The following is a 17,077-nucleotide window of genomic DNA, read 5'->3' as shown; positions in this document are numbered from 1 at the left end:
ACAAGCAGCAGCACCCTCCTGCTCCAGGATCCCTGGAAGTGGCCCAGAAAGACATCAAGTTATCAGAGCATCAAGGTGATTGAGTTTTCCATTTCGAGAATACAAATATAACACTGAAATCACTAAAGGTCAGCATCTGAGAGCACAGGTTAGAAAAAGGGTGACATGACATAGAAGTAGCCCATGGCAAGCATGGTGAACACGTCATACACAACCTCAGGAGTTTTCCATCAAAAACTTGAAGTTAAATGGCATTTCAGTGTTAAATGGCTTTTCAGTGAAAAACACAAAATAATATTCCACATGGAATAAAAGTTTAAAAAAAACCCAAACAATCAAAACAAGGCATCCACAGAGGTACTGAAGAGGGGATGGGTGGTTCTACAAAGTTAGTGTTGGACAATCTAGGTAGTCGTAGTGAGGAGGGCATGTCACAGCAGTCTAACACAACAGGAAGAAACACAAGTTACTCTGCAGAGCATCCCTCCAGTAGCTGAGCTTGTCAGCATCCCCACGAAACCCCCCAGGGAGTTCACTGGGGGGTTCACCAGTTCTCCTGCAGTCTCCAATTAGAGGCCTTCCTTCCAGGGGCAGGCATTTGCCTTTCCCTTCCCTGCTCCAAAACTGCTTGTTCACAGAAAGTGAAAACTACACATGATATGCAATTATTAGCATTACCCCTGTTTTGTAGAACCACATGAAATCTGTGCTGTCACACCACCAGCTTCCCTACACATCACTCAGGACCACATCTATAGGGGAACCAGCAAAGAGAAGCAGAGATGGTTTCCATCTCAAGGGTCTTGCCCCAAATCCCAGTGGGGATCTGGCTCTGCTCCCCAGTGTGACAATGCCCATGGGCAGCTCCTTCTAGGAGAATGCAGGACACAACATGACCTGTTCATGACAGAGAAGGGGGGTGTTAGCACACACATTAAAGCTGATGAGGCAGATGAAAATCACTAATCACTATGAAATGGCTGTTTCTGCACCCCCATTTCTCAACAAAGAAAGATGCAGATCAAAGGCAGGAGCCAGTACCCAAGGCTGTTAAGGCAGTACTGCAGCACAAGGGTTGGTAACATCCCAGAGGAGTTAAGCTGATGAAGAAAACTGGGGTTCAGAGCCAACAGGCAACTCTTAGATGACATCAACCCTACCCATTCTTCTTCTAAAAATACATACCCAAAGATTGCATGATAGTACAGAAGAGCTGTTTGCCAAAATGCAGCTTCTTGTTCATCCGAGGCAAGTCCCTTTTTTCTAGTAAAGATTTCCCTGCTAATTAGTTTAACTTTGAAGGTATTTTGAGTTTCATGCTGCATGCAAAAGACTCAGTAAAAAGCAACATAGGAATGAGCAAAAAAAAAAAAAAAAAGCTACTTCAAAGTTAGCCTAAAGTTTTTCAAAACCAAAATACACACTGCAATGCTTAAGATAATCAAGATCCAATAATACTGACAGGAAACCAAATGTGCATTAGTCACACATACAAAAAGTAAGTCCTAATAGGGCTACATTACATAAGAGATAAGTTATATATAAGGTGAGGGTCAGACTCCCAGGAAACAAGGGATACAACACACAAAATTGCAGGACAGGTTTGGATTTGATATTGGGAAAAGTTCCTTCACTAGAAGGGTGGCCAGACTTTGAATCCTTTAAATGAAACTGGGGGAGAGGGTACTGGGATGTCAGTGGGTGTGTGTTACTATGTATATACCTATGCAGACACCAGAGTCTGGAAATTCCCCAATTAGTTCTGGAAACTAAAATAAGGACTATTAAAATTTTATCTGTTTAAATTAACTTCAATTAAAGGCTGAAAGGCAGACATAAGTGATCTTATCAAACACAAATCTGCATGAATTGACAAATACAATTTAGGCTGCAAACACTTCCTTGTCAATTCTCTTTCACTTTTTTTCCTGAAACTCCCTGTCATTTTATCTACAGCTTTGGGAAAAAACATCCCTTTGTGATCTATAGAAAACAAACAGTAACATTGCCATTCATTCACAAAAAAACAGCAGCCAAGTTAGAGCCCTTTTGCTAGTAAAGCTGCTGTAGCTATAGGAGCAGGAAATTGAAATTTCCATTGCAAATAATAATAAGGTTAATGCAGATAATTAAAAGCATGTTAGCAAGAATTTCTACACAAAAACCTGTATTACTTAGCTAGGCAATAACTGAACTGATATGCAGAGAGGGAAACGAGATAAAATCTCCACTCTAACAATGCTTCAAATACCTTAATCCAGTATGAAACAGCTCACAGTCTTTGGTTCTGAGGTGGAGGATGACTTCAACATTTGACTACTAAAAGTCAAAAAAAATGCCCTCCCAACCTCACATTTCTCTACAAGCAGAATACTACACACACATTCAAACATTCCTGTAGCAGAGCCACAAGTCTGGCAGACAAACACACTAAATGAATGATCAAAATGACAAAATAGCTGTTCAAAACTCATATGACTTGATATAAAGAAAAACTGGTCTCCTATCTCCAGTTCAGTAAATAGGATGCCAGATTAGAGTCCCACACCATACCACACCAGCTCACTGACAAAATACCCCAATGAAAAAGAAATATAAGATTCCTCCAAACAAATATTTCCTAATGCACCATGATATTTAACCCATAATAAACCATTCTGCAGTACTCTAAGATCAAAGATTGCTAACATCCACCAACCTGATGCTCACAGCATGAATCCCTCCAGAGTTTAAATAACTAACAGCTATTAACATCCAAAGGTTTGGCATCTGAAAATGAAAAATGGAAGTCTATTTCAGAATAAATTTGTCTTTAGATGAGGCTTGGAGCAACCTGGTTGAACAAAAAGTGTCCCTGCCCACAGCAGGGGGGCTGGAACTAAATGACCTTTAGGGTCCCTTCCAAGCCAAACCATTCTGTGATTAAACAATAACTTTGAGTCCATATTTGTCCACATCATGAATAAAGTGGGATTGTTTTTCAGTTCTTGGCTGGGGTGGTTCTAAACTTCAGAGTTTACAAATTTGAAGATTGCCAGCTTCAATCTGTTTTCTTTGCACCTAAATCAGCTAGCAGGCAAAAGTCTGAGGCGTGATGCTAACCACAAACAGAAATTATCTCCACACTGCAACAATTTTCCAACTGATTCCTAAAAATGTATATCAGTTTGTAACACCATTACTGCCTAATATGTTGGATAGACTTTGGAAATACACCACCAAAAGCTCTACAGCACTTGGGGACCAGCACTTGTTTCTTCCTATTTAGAGTTTCTACCAACAATTCCAATTAGTTATTCTAGCAAACAGCACAGGAATAGTACCATGCTGGAATACCATTTCTAATGAACCATTAATAAGCCCAAATAAAGTGTTCAGGGGGAAAAAAAACTGTTTTACAAGAATCTGAACTGTTTTCTACAACTATAGCTAAGACCCACTTTTCTCTATGCTTGAGATGAAGAGTGGCAGTTTCTATTTTTATAGCTCCTTTGAAAATATTTCAAATCACCCAACTCTTTGTTTATAACCAACACTTCATCCCTCCAAGCATCTCTCAGAAAATGCTACAGTCACAGATTATAGAAAAATACAGAAAAAAAAAAATCCAGATTTGGAGAACAGCGCTGCCAACATGCCATCTTTCTTTAATATGTCATATAATTTTCATGGAAAAATGCCACCATTAAATGCTTAGAAAATAGACATGCAGATGCATTCAGTCCTGCTTCATGCTTAACCTGTGAAAGAATATTAAAAAAAAATTTCAAATCATGAAAAAAAAAAACAAAACCAGAGTTTGTACTGCCTGTTATTGTCCTTCTTGCCTCATGGTTTTCATGGACATGTTTAGAATTCAAAAAGCAAGCACCAGAGCCACACAAACCACTGATTGCCTGCCAGGTCTCTCTGATGGCATTTGCACAACACACTCTGGGAAAGGAGGGGATAGCAGTTCAATGCAGAATTTCATAGTTAAACAAAGTTGTAATTACCTCCTTGTTAGAGCTCTTGTTTAAAGAAGCTAAGTGATACTACACAGACATGAGTATTGCCATGTCTCTGAATCTTGCAGCTGAAAGAGTTTAATTTATGGTCCTTACCTCTGGAGGTCCCTCCTTTCCACACCTCTCTTTGGAAATACTGAAAAGTATATTTTTAGAAATGCTCTTCTGAAACTCCATTTAGTCAAATTGCATCCAATCAACTCCTAAACCAGTTGCAATGCAAATCTTGAGTTCTAATGAAGGAAATATTCATATCATGCACACAGAGCAAGAAATGGCATGGTCTGCTTGTGACCAAGAAAAAGGGGGATGGAAACAAACTCAAGCCTATCCTACTGCTGTTATTTTCTACAAAGCTCTTCAGAACCTTGATGCAAAAGCAACATTTTTCTTCTGTTCTCAATAGAGAAGAAAATGAACACATAGTAAACTGTAAGGAAACTAACAGCCCTACCATTCATCTTATGTATATTTGGCATTGTTTAATTAGTTATGAATGTGCAGGCTTGCTTACCTCAGCCAATGACCAATTTAAGCATTTTAAAACAATTTCTAGTACCCATACGTCATGATTTCATTAAAAACCATAAAAGAGTGGTGAAATCATTACCTCTTTGTTTGGACAGCAAATATAAATTTCTTGTCAACAGCCATTTTCTCACTTTTGTGTCTCAACTCTGAATAAAGAAATTATTCTGAGTTGAGAATTAAAATTATAAGGTTCTCATGAAAACACTTTTTCATTTACTTTAACTAAACCACATTTCTAGATCTAACTAATTTACAGCATCCCTTTAGGGAGCCAAATCTAGGGCTTAGAACCATTTTTTTTTCATTTATCCAATGGGTTTCAAACTCCCAGTTTTCCCAGAGGATTATGAAAGCCGGCCAATTTAGCTTGATGCCTTAAGACTGTTTACACAAATCCAAAATACAATCAAACATAAACCATTCTGGTTTAAGCTCAAAACTTACCATACTTTTTAAGCTCAAAACTGGCCAGAGAAATGGGAACCAACTCCAGGCTGGAACTCTGCATTTACAGCTATGAGTGGAGCTTCAGAAAAACAGGAGAACCAGATGGCAGACAACAGTGAGTATTTATTTGTCTTCAATTTAATTCATAGAAAATTCCAAGTAATTGTACAAAATACATCACATCCACTTATAGTGCACAGCTGTTGTTCCTGCTCTTGCCCCTCACACTGCATTTCTATCATGCAAAGAGTTACTCACAAGTACAAGCAGCTCCAGAAAGAAGAGGCATTAAATACAAAAAGTAAGCCTACTTCTACAATAAGACAGATTTGCACTCAAAAATATCTTGCTTAAGAAGCTACAGGAGCATGCATTCCCCATCACTCGAAGGGCAGGAAGGCAGTGAACACCACCAAGCAAAGAAAGAAGGTGGATTCTGCAAACACTTGGTGAGAGGAGGCTGTCCTTCCCCATGGACAGCAGGGTCATGCAAAGCAGAGCAGTGCAGCCAACAAAGTCAGGAAAGGGATCAAGAAACCAGCAGTTAAAGAACAACAAGACACAGCTATATTTAGTAAACAAGTTAGGCTGAAACTATCGAGGGTAAGCAAAAGAGGCAAACGACAGAGAGGCAAAACAATCAAAAAAACTGATTAAAAAACCCTGGTTCATTCAACCCAGTAAGGAGACTCAGGGCAGGAAGCTTAAGGATATTGTAGCACTCACTGATGGTTTGTAACATGAATACTTGCACCATGGAGCAAAAAAAGCCAAACAAAAATAAGAAAGGAAGCAGGAAGGAGGAAGAAAAGAAAAAGCCAAAATGAGAAGAGAAAAAACCTTTTGTATGTTCCAAGATTAAGCAATAAACTCAGTTTTTTAATGGTGATGGTGCTGCTCTCCACATCCCACCCTTTCATCAGCACCACCCTCCCTCTTTCATTGAGTGAACGATCAGTTCAGACCCCAAGTTCCTCCATGGACACAAGCTTTTGCAAGCTGAATGCCCATATGTGCACTTCCTAAAGAGCACTCAAGCTCTCAAAAAAAAAAAAAATTGCACATCACCATGTGCTGTCCAATTATCCATCCTTCAGCATTCAATTAAAGAAAAGTCCAGGAAACTAGAATTCTGCATCAATTTTAACAAGCAGATGAAGAAAAAGAGGCAAGTAATTCCTCTTTAAACTCCTGGTGCTCACTCGGGGAGGAAAAGTGAGATGAGCGGTGGCTCCACCTGAGCTCATAGGTATCTGCAGAAACATTTCTTCAAAAGGAAGTTAGTGAAGCTTATGAAAAGCTCTTTATCAGGTGATTTTCACCTCCTAAACAGAAGAATGTCCCTACTAGAACTGCTCAACACCAGCAAGAGCAGAGACTTGCACTGTCATCATACATGCCACGTGCTATAAAATTAATTATCCTCTACCACCCTTCCCATTACATTATGTGTGGGTAAAACAGGAACAACATTCTTGGCCTTACAATCGCATTCATTAAGGATTAGGTTTAGCAAGGACCTAAAGAGAGACAGGAAAAATAAACCTCAGTAATTGATACAAACCACACCAAGAAGGGAATCAGCTCTGAAGAGCAAGGAGAGACATGCAGATCACCCTGTACTTACTAACAACACAATCCATCATCATAATAATAACGTTTACAAAACAAAATGTTGCTTCAAAGAACTTCTAAGAACACTGTTCTTGACCAATTTTGCCCTCTTACATACTTCATTATATAAACCACAGAAGGAAAAAATCTCTTCAGAGTAGGTTCTTTAGGCAAGAGACAATCCTGTCAGATAACACTACTGCATATCAAAAGTATTCAGTTACAGAATATGAAAAACACACTGTAAGGCCAGAAATTATTCTAAGCATCCCAAGCATTAAAAGCCTTTCTAAAGGAGAAAGAAATTCTAAGTGGAGGAGTTCTAGCAGGCTCCTGTGTTTGAGATACTACTCACAACGAGAGCAAATCTTGCCAATTACTTTGCAAAACAGAATTGTTTTTAAACACACAATCCTTTGCTTTTCAGCTGGCTAGAGAGCAAAGGGTTCCTCCTCACTGCACTTGAACTAAGGAACTCTAGCAAAAGGTGAGCCACAACCACCAAGTTTCTAAAGCAAACAGCCTGTTCCCTCCTTGCTGCTGGAGTTTAATCTCCCCTGGCACCAGCCAAGGCCATCCCTTCTCAGGCAGGGGAGAACGATGTGCTGCCAAAGTTTTTATTTTTATGAAGACCAGCACAGTGACAATAGCACACAGCAACCCCAGGAGCAGAGCCCTGGGAATCAGGCTGAGCTCGCTGTTGCTATGAGCAATTGCATTGCAGCACCACGGCCACTTCTGCAGTCTAGACGGGCAACGATAAAACGTAACATTCTAGCCCAAATCAATGACAAATAGCCCACACACTCATTTTTCTCGGTAGTGAGCCCAGCCAGAGATGAATCATCAGGCACACACGCTTTCCAGGCTCACGGCACCAGTGACCACAAGATCCTCCCTGCCTGAGCCCTGCAGCAGCTCTGCCCCCACAGACTGGGGGCTTTGGAGAAGCCTTAGTGGGGGTTAGCAAAGCCACAGGTTCAACAGACACTGCTGGCTCCTGCAGGGCTGAGGAGCTGCACATACCTCATAACACTGCCTCAGAACCTACCTGACACAGACAGCTTCTGCACGATACCCAGGAAAAGAAATGGGGCAAAGTGATATGAACTTACCTCCATGTCAGCCCCCAGTAAGTGGTTAGCATATAAACTGCAGTTAGTAGCAATACACACACAGTGACAGAACAAAATGTGGATACTGCACAAAATAATAAAAAAACCCCAATCTTTTTAATTATGTTTCCAGTTCTTCTTGCAGTAACAACAGCAGAGCAAAGCATTGGTCTCCACTTAGTAATTTCAGCTCTCCTTTACTTTCCAGTTCTCTGAAAACCAAATGCACAGGCTCAAAGAATCTTTAAAAAAAATTCCTAAATTATTCCGCTTGCCTGAGACTTCGAGATAAGAGTGATTTTAATTTCTCTGTGAAAATATTTTCAGCCATAGAGAATCCTTCAGAAAGACTCCTAACCTTCAGGGCATCCTGCACAGCTGCAAAATAAACATGGCTTGAAATCAGAAGTTGAGACTTCTCCTTTTTTTTACGAGTTACTATTGTGCCACAGACCTCAATAATGGAGCGAGTCCTTTTGAAACACTCTCTTCCACATTGTCATCACACACTGGTGACAAACTTGGAAAAGGGTGTCATGATTTATTTAATATAATCTGATTAACGTTTCCATATCTTTGTTTACCACGAGTTATTGTTACAGAGTCCAATGAGCAGAAGCTTTCTCAGAAGGGAAAACAATGCAGCTGCTAAAAGCAATGGAAAACTGTCCCAGCAAAGAGCACTCACTGCTCACCAGCCCCAGGCAGCCTGTCACGGCTGGCTCCTCCTGAGTCTAAATCGAGCAGATCTCCCACCTTAGGCACGACCCAGCCAAGTCACTCTCGGAGCTGACAGCTCCTCACAGCGCCACCTGGTCCCACCTGCCCCCAGCTGAAAGCTCCCACTGCTCCCCTCCCACACCCGCCACGCTTCTCCCACTCCCTAACAAGCCAACTCAGGCAGAAACCCACCAAAACAGCAGGGCCAAGCAGCAAGGCAGTAAAGTAATATAATCCCTGATGATACCTAAAAACCAAAATTATTATTGGCAAAACTGTCAGTCTTCTGCAGTCCTGCAGCCCTCTGATGGGCATGTCTGAACCAGCTCACCCAGGGGCTCGCAGGCACCAGCGGGAGAGTGGAAGAGACTCAGGGCAGCAGTGCAGAACAAACAGGAGCCAGGGATGAAGCAGGACAACACTTATTGACAGCCATAGCTGCACTATTTCCTTTGCCTTTTTTTTTTTCCCCTTTTGCTAGAACTCTCTGCTTGACTCCTCTGGCAGAATCAGCAGTGCTTTCTCTGCCCTGATGCAGATCTGTTTTGATGAGGACCCGGAGAGGCAGGGGAACTTGGCAGCATCAAAGCCAGACACCCATGCTGTGCTCCTGTCTCAGCCAGAGCACAAGGCAAGAGCCCAGGCACCCAGCCCAAGTTCACAGACTTCTTGTTCCCATTCAGAAGCACATTCTTTGACTTCGAGGGATGCATCTGAAAAGCAGATGGCCAGAATCCATTGAGACCTCTGACAACCATCACATTGGTAATGCCAAATGTGAGATACAACTCTCCTACTTGAGATAATGCATGGGATTCAATAAGCACTGTGATATTCTAATGGTACTGAAGTCACAGCAAATGGGAAATAACTCAGTGCTTTATCAAAATAATCAATACCTATTTCAGCTGTTCAAGTTAACTCATAACATATAGATTTATTTTTTTACTGCATACAGTAATTGTATACTCTTCAGTAGAGTGCTACATAAGCACTTACTAAGCCAATAACCGAAACAATTTTCTAAATTACATATAAAATGGTTTCTTTCATCTGTTTATTCTCATAAAAATTTCATTGTGGAAGCCAAAAGAAAACAGCTGCGTAAAGTATTTTCAACTGCAAGAGACATGCAAGAAGGTATTTCTGCCTGTGCTAGAGGGCACAATCTGTAATAACATTTTGCCTTCCAGATAATGACAAGAGGCATTAAAAGGACAACTTGCTCTCTAATAAGCTTGCTTGACTGGTTGAGCATGCACATACATAGACAGCACAGTTTTGCCAACAATAATTTTAATTAATTTTTACATTTCATTCTAAATTACATTAATTTATGGCCTTCCTAAAAGACATTTAGCGGACAGCTAATTAAATTCAAGCCATTAGATTTTAATTAGAGGCGTTTAAAAAAAAAAAGGTCTCAGAACAATTCACACATCTTTGTGAACTCCATGTGCTCATTAGCAGCTAGAACAGCCAACAAGTGATTATAAATACAGAAGAGGACTAAGCAGCATGATTCAAACCTAGAAACGAAAAAGTCACGTAAAGTTTTGTACTTCAAAGCAAAAGATTCTGGGAATGCCCTCCCCTTAGCCCAAGTCCAGAAAACCTCTGCGCATCAGTGCTTGCCACAAAAGCAAAATCAAAGGCCAACCAGCAGTGAATATCATAATGCCCATTTTAAAAGGCTGAGCTGAGCTTAATCCTCATTAAATTCACATAAAATCACAGCGCCTTCCTGAACAAACAGTGAAACAAATTAAAGGTCCAGATGGAGCCCCTCCTTAATAAGACACATGGGATGCCCCAATGAGCCCATCATGGCTCCAACACAAGGTGCTGGGCCACACAACAGTCCCACCGAGAAGCTCACGCAAGAAAGCAAAGCTTTATTATTTCTCAGTAATTGAGTTTTTCCTACTTCCAACAAAAGCAAGTTATTTCTAAATATCGACCTCTCTGGGGACCAATACTGCACGAGTTAAAAGCAATATCGGTGTGCTTTGATATGGTGATCAGTTCTTCTGCTGGGTTAAGAGGTTCATAAATATTAACCATGGCACATTTGCATATGTCACCCACAGGCGCAATCTTCCCTCGGAAAACTGGGAACAGAACCCGTACAATTCCTCCATGTGTCGCTTCCTGATCACCAGATCTGAAATGGCCATGGCAGTTACTTGAGCAAGGACAGTATGCCTGGCAAAGAGCCAAACTACCAAAGCATACTGTTAATTATGGCACACCAGTTTGGTTTGGAGAGATGCCCAAAATGCTGGAGTTGACATTTCAAAAACCTGAAAGGTTAGGATCACACTCAGAAGTATTTGAATGAGTCAATTTTTCCAGAAAATTGAGAACTATTCACTGTTACTACAGATTTTACGGGAGTGACGTAAAAATAAATTAACCTTATTTTTAAGAGGCACAAATTTATTATTCTGCAAGAGATGGAGTGAGTTTGATTACGAAACGCCTGCAATAGATGCAGCAGCTGTGAATACGATGAGAGCAGCAGGTAGGCAGCACTGCAAAGCCAATGGTCTTATAATTTGCAGAAATGGAAATTTACACGGTTTACAACTCTTACATCTGAATGCATGTTCAGTTCACACTTGTGAACTGAATTCAGCAACACCTGGCATGAAAACACGCAATCTATCTCCCAAAAAAGTCAAAAACTAGGCTGGTGGAGTGTTATTGCTTCAAGAAACTGGTGGGAATTTGCCGCAGCCTTCATAAAACTGAAGGCAGCGCAGCGTATCAGTTTTCTGGCAACATTTACACGAGCGAGCAGTAAATATTTTCGATCACGCCACGGCTCCGGCAGAGGAACCTGCCGCCCAGGCAGCCAGGAGGGCTCCTCGGGCGCACGGACGGATGCTCGGACACCGGGAAGGCGCCGACTGCCCCGTTAACATTCCCGCGGATGCCGCCAGCGCCCCCAAGTTTCCAGGGGTGCTGCGCTCCTCTTGGAGCCGCTCTGAGCCGGGACAGGGCAGAGCCGCCCGCGGCTCCCGGCGCGACACCGGGCCCGCTACGCCCGGACCGACGGCGTCCCTCCCACCCCGGAGCAAAAGGGAGAGCCAAAAAACAAAATAACATTTTTAAAAACCCCAAACAACCTAAGCCAAACCATCAGCCCAAAGCCAAGCAACTAGTTCTGGGGAAACGCAGACCCACGGCGAGGGAAGAACAAAGAAGGCAAGTGCAGCCGGAGCTCTCGCAACAGATGGTTTGAAGCTGACCAGATTTCGCGCTGGCATCCCCTCCCCTCCCGCCGCGGGCGGTGTTCGCACGCACCGGCCCGGCCGGCCCCGGGCAGTCCCAGCCCGCGGCTCCGGCATCCCCGCCGGCCGCAGGTGCGCGCCCCGGGCCCCGCCGCACTCGGGCTACCCGCACCTCGTCCCGTCCCGTCCCGCCGCGACTCACCCAAACTCCCGGCGAAACCGTCCATCTTGTGCGGAGGGAGGCTGGTGCCGGACCCCGAGGCGAAGCCGCCGTCACGGTCGGCCGGGACAGGTTCATTCACCCGCGGAGCGGCGGCAGGCAGCGGCGGCGCCGCAGCCCGGCGCTCGCAAGCCGCCCGGGGCAGCGGCTCCGGCGGCTCCCCGCGCTCGGCGGCGGCAGGCGGCTCCGGCGGCTCCTCCTCCTCCTGCCGCTGCTGCTTCTGCTGCTGCTGCGGCGCCGCCGCTGCCCGGCTCCGTCCCTACGCCGCGACCCCAGCACGGCAGCGAGTGCCGAGCTGCTCCCGCCCCCGCCACCAGCGCCGCCCCAGCGCCCCGTGCTGTCGTGCTTCCGACTCCGCCCGCCCTGGCAGCCGCCGCTTCCCCTGCGGGCGGGTCGGCCCCGCAGCCCCCGCCGCGGGCGGGCAGCGCCCGGCGCCTCGGGCCGCGGCTCCCGCGAGAGCTGCGGGCGCTGCCCCGAGCGCTGCGGGTGCGGGACGGGACGGGCTGCGGCCGGGGAGCAGCAGCGCCGGGGCTAGCGCAGCTTCTCCGGTGTGGGTCGGCCGGCAGCAGCACTTTGCTTTACCTTTAAAAGCTTGTGCTATTGGATGGGCTGTGGGTGGGATAATTGGGCGACTTAATGTAACCACGCCAGCGGTCAAAATAGATCTTGTTAGGTGAATCTCAAAATGTTCGTTCATACTGGTTGGGGACGTTTTTCCTCACTGATGTTAAGCCAAAGGAACTGTCATTTCTTTACCCTCGCCTTGCTTATATCTAGGTCTGCCTAAGCAGTCACACCCGCCGCTCCCAGTCAGCCGGGTTTCTGAGCGACTCCAGGAACTTCCAGCCAAGTGCGTGATGTCGGGGGAAAAGAGAAAGTAAGACCAGAAAGTCAAGTCAGCCATGCTGCATACTATCTAATCGCCTAACCAAGGCGATTTCGTATGTTAAGCAACATCATCGAGTTGCATGACGCACTTTCTCCTTGGTCAGGAAAAGCTCCGTACCCATCGCAACATCCTGTTTTGCTGTAGGTATTTCCCTGTAATGCACTCTAGGCGAGTGCCGCAGTTACACAGAGGCGTGGGTAATTGCCTCCCGAGCACGGCCCTGGCATTTGCTGCTGGGCCCTCTAATGACAGGCTGTGGATGTTGTTCGACAGGACTGGGGAGAGCAGAGCTGGAGAGCAGCACAGACCGGCTGGGAGCAGCCCACATTTCCCAGCACCTTCCATCCACTTAGGCAAGAGCATCGCTATCTTGCTGATCTGCAATATTCAATAAACCCAGGGGGTTTGTGCTTGCTCACATTAGAGAAAAGCGCCTTGAAATTTTTCATCAAAAGCTAATCTCCACTGGATTTTCCAGCAAATTTTAGTGAGCAGCTGCCACAGCAATGAATTTGAGTGCAGCTGCCAGCCAACTACATTAATAATCCATCATCACACATCCTGTAGTCTTGTCAAAAAAGATGCCCTGTGTTCGATCTGCTATAAATGAGCCACCATTAGCCGCCAAGGTCTGTTCTTAATTACTACCAGGTGTTAGAGTTCCTTACCTGCACTGAATATGTTGTAGAATGCCTCTATATAGGCTATTTTCATGGTCTTCTAGCTATGAGAAAGGGGCCTTGCAGTCAGCATAGTCCAGTCAAAATTCCCTTTAAAATGCTTCATTTTAGAAACAAAGGCAAGGAGAGCCAGGCACTACAGCTCCAGTCCTATCTTCCCACCCCCTATTTATTGCTTGCCTCGGGGCAGGTTTCCAAGATGCTCAGAGCATTGGGAGAACACAGAGAGAAATCTCCTCAAGCTATGAAAGGAAAAGTGCCCTGGGAATTCAGAACCTGTGCGCAGTTTTCTTCAGCAAAAAAAAGTCCCTTTCCCAGAGACAGAGCCTTATGCAAATTCTTCAGGTGGGACTTGTGTGCAGCAGATGTGCTGTTTTGTTAAACAAAAAAACCCAACCAAACAAAAAGCAAGCCCAGCTGCCTTCTTCAGGTCTTCATCCTTCAGATACATCCATAAGTGAGGAATTGCAAACATTCTTATGTTTGTAAGTGTTGTCTCTATTTTGTAGACTGGAAACTGAGGTTCAGAAGTGAAGATGGCATCACAGATCTTTGTCTAGATGTTTAATCCCTGCTGAAATTGATTAGGAGCATGAAGGAATACCTTTGATTAGCTGGGTTGTGCAGAGCTTGCATGGAAGTATACAAAAAGGTTAAGGAGTTGCAAAGAAAACCAGTTCTCCATAATCTTATATTGAACATGAGTATAGCACTGTTGAAAGCCCAAGATTTGGGCTTTCCAAAGCCAAAGCCCGAGATTTGGTTCCAGGATTTTAAGAGTAAAGGTGCAGAGTTAAGGAACTGAACAAAACTGTGACATTTGGAAAGAAGTTTACTTCTATGGGACTTGATATAGGAATTTCTGAAGGGCAAACACTATACAGAGCTTACCAAAATATAGCAAACTCCAGTTTTTAAATTCTTATGTTAAATTTTTCAGTCTAAGCCAAGTTCTGTATGCTATGTAAATTTAGGTGGGGTTTTGACTGAAGCATTTATTTATTGATTGTCTTTGTGGTGTACACAACAGATGTAATTGCAGTATAGATAATACACAAGCAGAACTTCAGAAACGTAATCTGTAGTAAATACGTATATGGCCATGTGTATGTAATCTTTAACAATTTTAGTTGGCTGATGGGTGAAAGAACTTAAAATTACAGAAAAAAAAATCTTATTTGTGTCTGTTTCCGACAGGTACTGACAAATTATTTATCATAGCTGTAAACTGATTAACAGTATGACTGTTCCAGATTCCAACCCTAAAGAAAAGGTGATTTCTTACCTCTAGTACAGTACTAATGTTTGACTTGGAAGAGGGAGAAATTGTGTAGTGCTTTAAGGGGTTTAACTTCTGTTTCTTTGTTGATAGTGATTCAAAAACATGACCCAGAGAGTTGTTACAAAGTTTTAACAAGCTCCATTATTGTCTCCCTCTAGTTTATGTTTTGATGCTAAGGAAAGATAATACTATTCAAGATTGGAGTAAACTTGGAATATCCCATCTTAACTTTCAAATCAGCTAAACATCCAGTGTTTCATTGCACATATAGATAGCAAATTGAGAAAGATAAATGTGATACCACAGGGCAGGACTTTTACATCAGTTTGACAGGTTCACAGTTTGGAAGATCTAAATTCTTTTCTGCCGCTCTCCCTCCCCCTGTATTGCAGCCCAACTCCTTCGATTCCTGCTGGTTCAGGAGGCAGCTGGACCAATGCTGGGACAGGCAAAGCCTGAGCTCTGCTTCTCAGAATAGCTGGTGAGCAATGAGCCAGTGCCTCAGCTGCACTAAATCAGTTTGGTGTTGCTGACTGCAGCAAGCAAGGCTGACAGACCCTAGCTGGGGACCTGGACGTACACAGCGAGTCTCTCTCTTACCAGAGGGAAGTTATGGAAAATGCAAACCCCAGAAGGAGGTCACCCTGAAATGCACAGTGGAGGCTACACACATTCCAGAGATAATTACACAGCCCTTGAAGGAAATAGGCTTCTTTTTCCCCCATTGTTTCATTTCTGTGGCACATTTTCCTTGGACTGCAGGTTTGTGAACAGTACTTCTTGCAAGAATACCTGTGTTTGTCTTGGTGGTTTTTTGAATTGACATAGTTTGGCAGCCTTCAGCCTGGGAATTGTTTATAACCTTTTGGTGGCTTGAATGTAAATTACATTTAAGCATTTTTCCACTGAGGAAACATAAAAATTATTAACAACTGAAAATGAAATTGCTGAGATTCTTGTACATGAATTTGAGAGTCTGAACCTGAGCCATTTCATCTTAGTGTTTAGAAAGAGAAATGTACTTCCCACAGGACTCATCTTCTCCCTCCTGCAGTTTTTCTGGTGCACCTCTTCAGGGTGAGTAGCAAAAGCCCAGATGGCAATGAGCAGTGAGAAAGCCTGAAGTCTGATCCAGCTCCCAGAGCCTCTCCCCTGTTCTACCTGCAGACCTAGGAAATGGAGAAGAGGTGATGCTATTTGTAACCACCTGTGCCCCACAGCTGGTGGTGTAATCAGTGTAGGATTTCTCCCCATGCTCTTATGAGATGCTGTCCTTTGCAGATAGGAGGGTTCTTTAGGATGCCTTGTTTTGAAGATCAACTTTGTTGGTTTGCCATAAGGCTGGGGATATTGTTAATTCTCCCAAGTGAGTCTCAAGTACCCAGGGGTCACTGATGTAAGGGAAAAGATTTGATGCCTGACTTTAAAAAAATTAAATTACTTCTTCCTGATTTATAGAGGTTACTTTTCTTACCTTCATCACAGAATCTCTGGAGATTTTCTTTCTGGTTTGGGATTTTGCCTCCCCCAAGAAGCAGCCAAAGGTTCAGTCCCTCTAAATTACCCCAAGGCATGAATCAGCACCTGTAGCGCTGAATGGGCTGGAAGAGTCTTGTCAGGAGCTTGAGGAGAACCAAGAGAACTGCCATTAAGGCTTCTAATTATGTGTTTTACAAAAATATGACTTAAGATTTTTAAAATGAAGATGAATTAACTGCTGTGTCTGTCCTCATTCATTTTGTTAAAGACACCAAGCTACTCCTGTAGAATGCATTTAAAAAGCCAAGTATTTTCAATATTGCTGTGTATTTGCTTCCTGCAATTTTTATAAAGTAGTCCTAGGTCTGATTTTAACACATGCCTAAGCATCTCCTGGTCTTCCCCCATTGTCCTTAAAAAGGACAGAAATTGTCCTCCAAAACAAAACTATCAGAGTTTGTCAAAGGCTTTCCAGTGGCTAAGTTCTGTTTAGGTAGATTTTGGTTTTGTAGCAGTAGAATGGATCACAGTCTGATTTCTATAGTGCTAGTACTTCTTTGCTGATAACATAAAATCTCACAGAGGTTGAATTTACAGCTGTATAGAGCTGATCTTTGTTTCACTTCTGCACATTTAGTTTTTCTTTTTATTGCAAATAGATTTTCATCAATATGTGCTAAGTTGTTTCCAAATATTCGGAGATGTCTTCATTTAATAGCACAAATACAATTTACTGTCAGTCAAAAAAGCCAAACATTTTTAAAAGATAGTAATGATTTGTGAGAGTCTCCATAATGGAGACTCAATAGAGATGGCTTTATTTTGAGGATGTGCTAAGCACATCCTCAAAAGCTATG

The 17,077-nt window shown here is 43.3% G+C and overlaps 1 protein-coding gene and 1 long non-coding RNA gene across 2 annotated transcripts in view; one reads left to right on the top strand and one right to left on the bottom strand.

Moving 5' to 3' along the window:
- The window catches only part of EML4 (EMAP like 4), a 147,194-nt gene extending 135,058 nt beyond the window's left edge, over positions 1 to 12,136 (bottom strand). The window contains exon 1 of the mRNA XM_050972127.1: positions 11,873 to 12,136. Coding sequence (XP_050828084.1) covers positions 11,873 to 11,897 — 25 coding nt within the window. The 5' untranslated portion in view covers positions 11,898 to 12,136. The remainder of the gene's footprint in view (positions 1 to 11,872) is intronic.
- The window catches only part of LOC127059373 (uncharacterized), a 453,343-nt gene that overhangs the window by 2,138 nt on the left and 434,128 nt on the right, over positions 1 to 17,077 (top strand). The gene's annotated exons all lie outside the window — the stretch shown is intronic.

Source organism: Serinus canaria, chromosome 3 (genome assembly GCF_022539315.1).
Source record: "Serinus canaria isolate serCan28SL12 chromosome 3, serCan2020, whole genome shotgun sequence".
NCBI classification, from domain to species: domain Eukaryota; kingdom Metazoa; phylum Chordata; class Aves; order Passeriformes; family Fringillidae; genus Serinus; species Serinus canaria.
The sequence above is the reverse complement of the archived record's forward strand: the minus strand, read 5'-3'. Positions and strand labels throughout refer to the sequence as shown.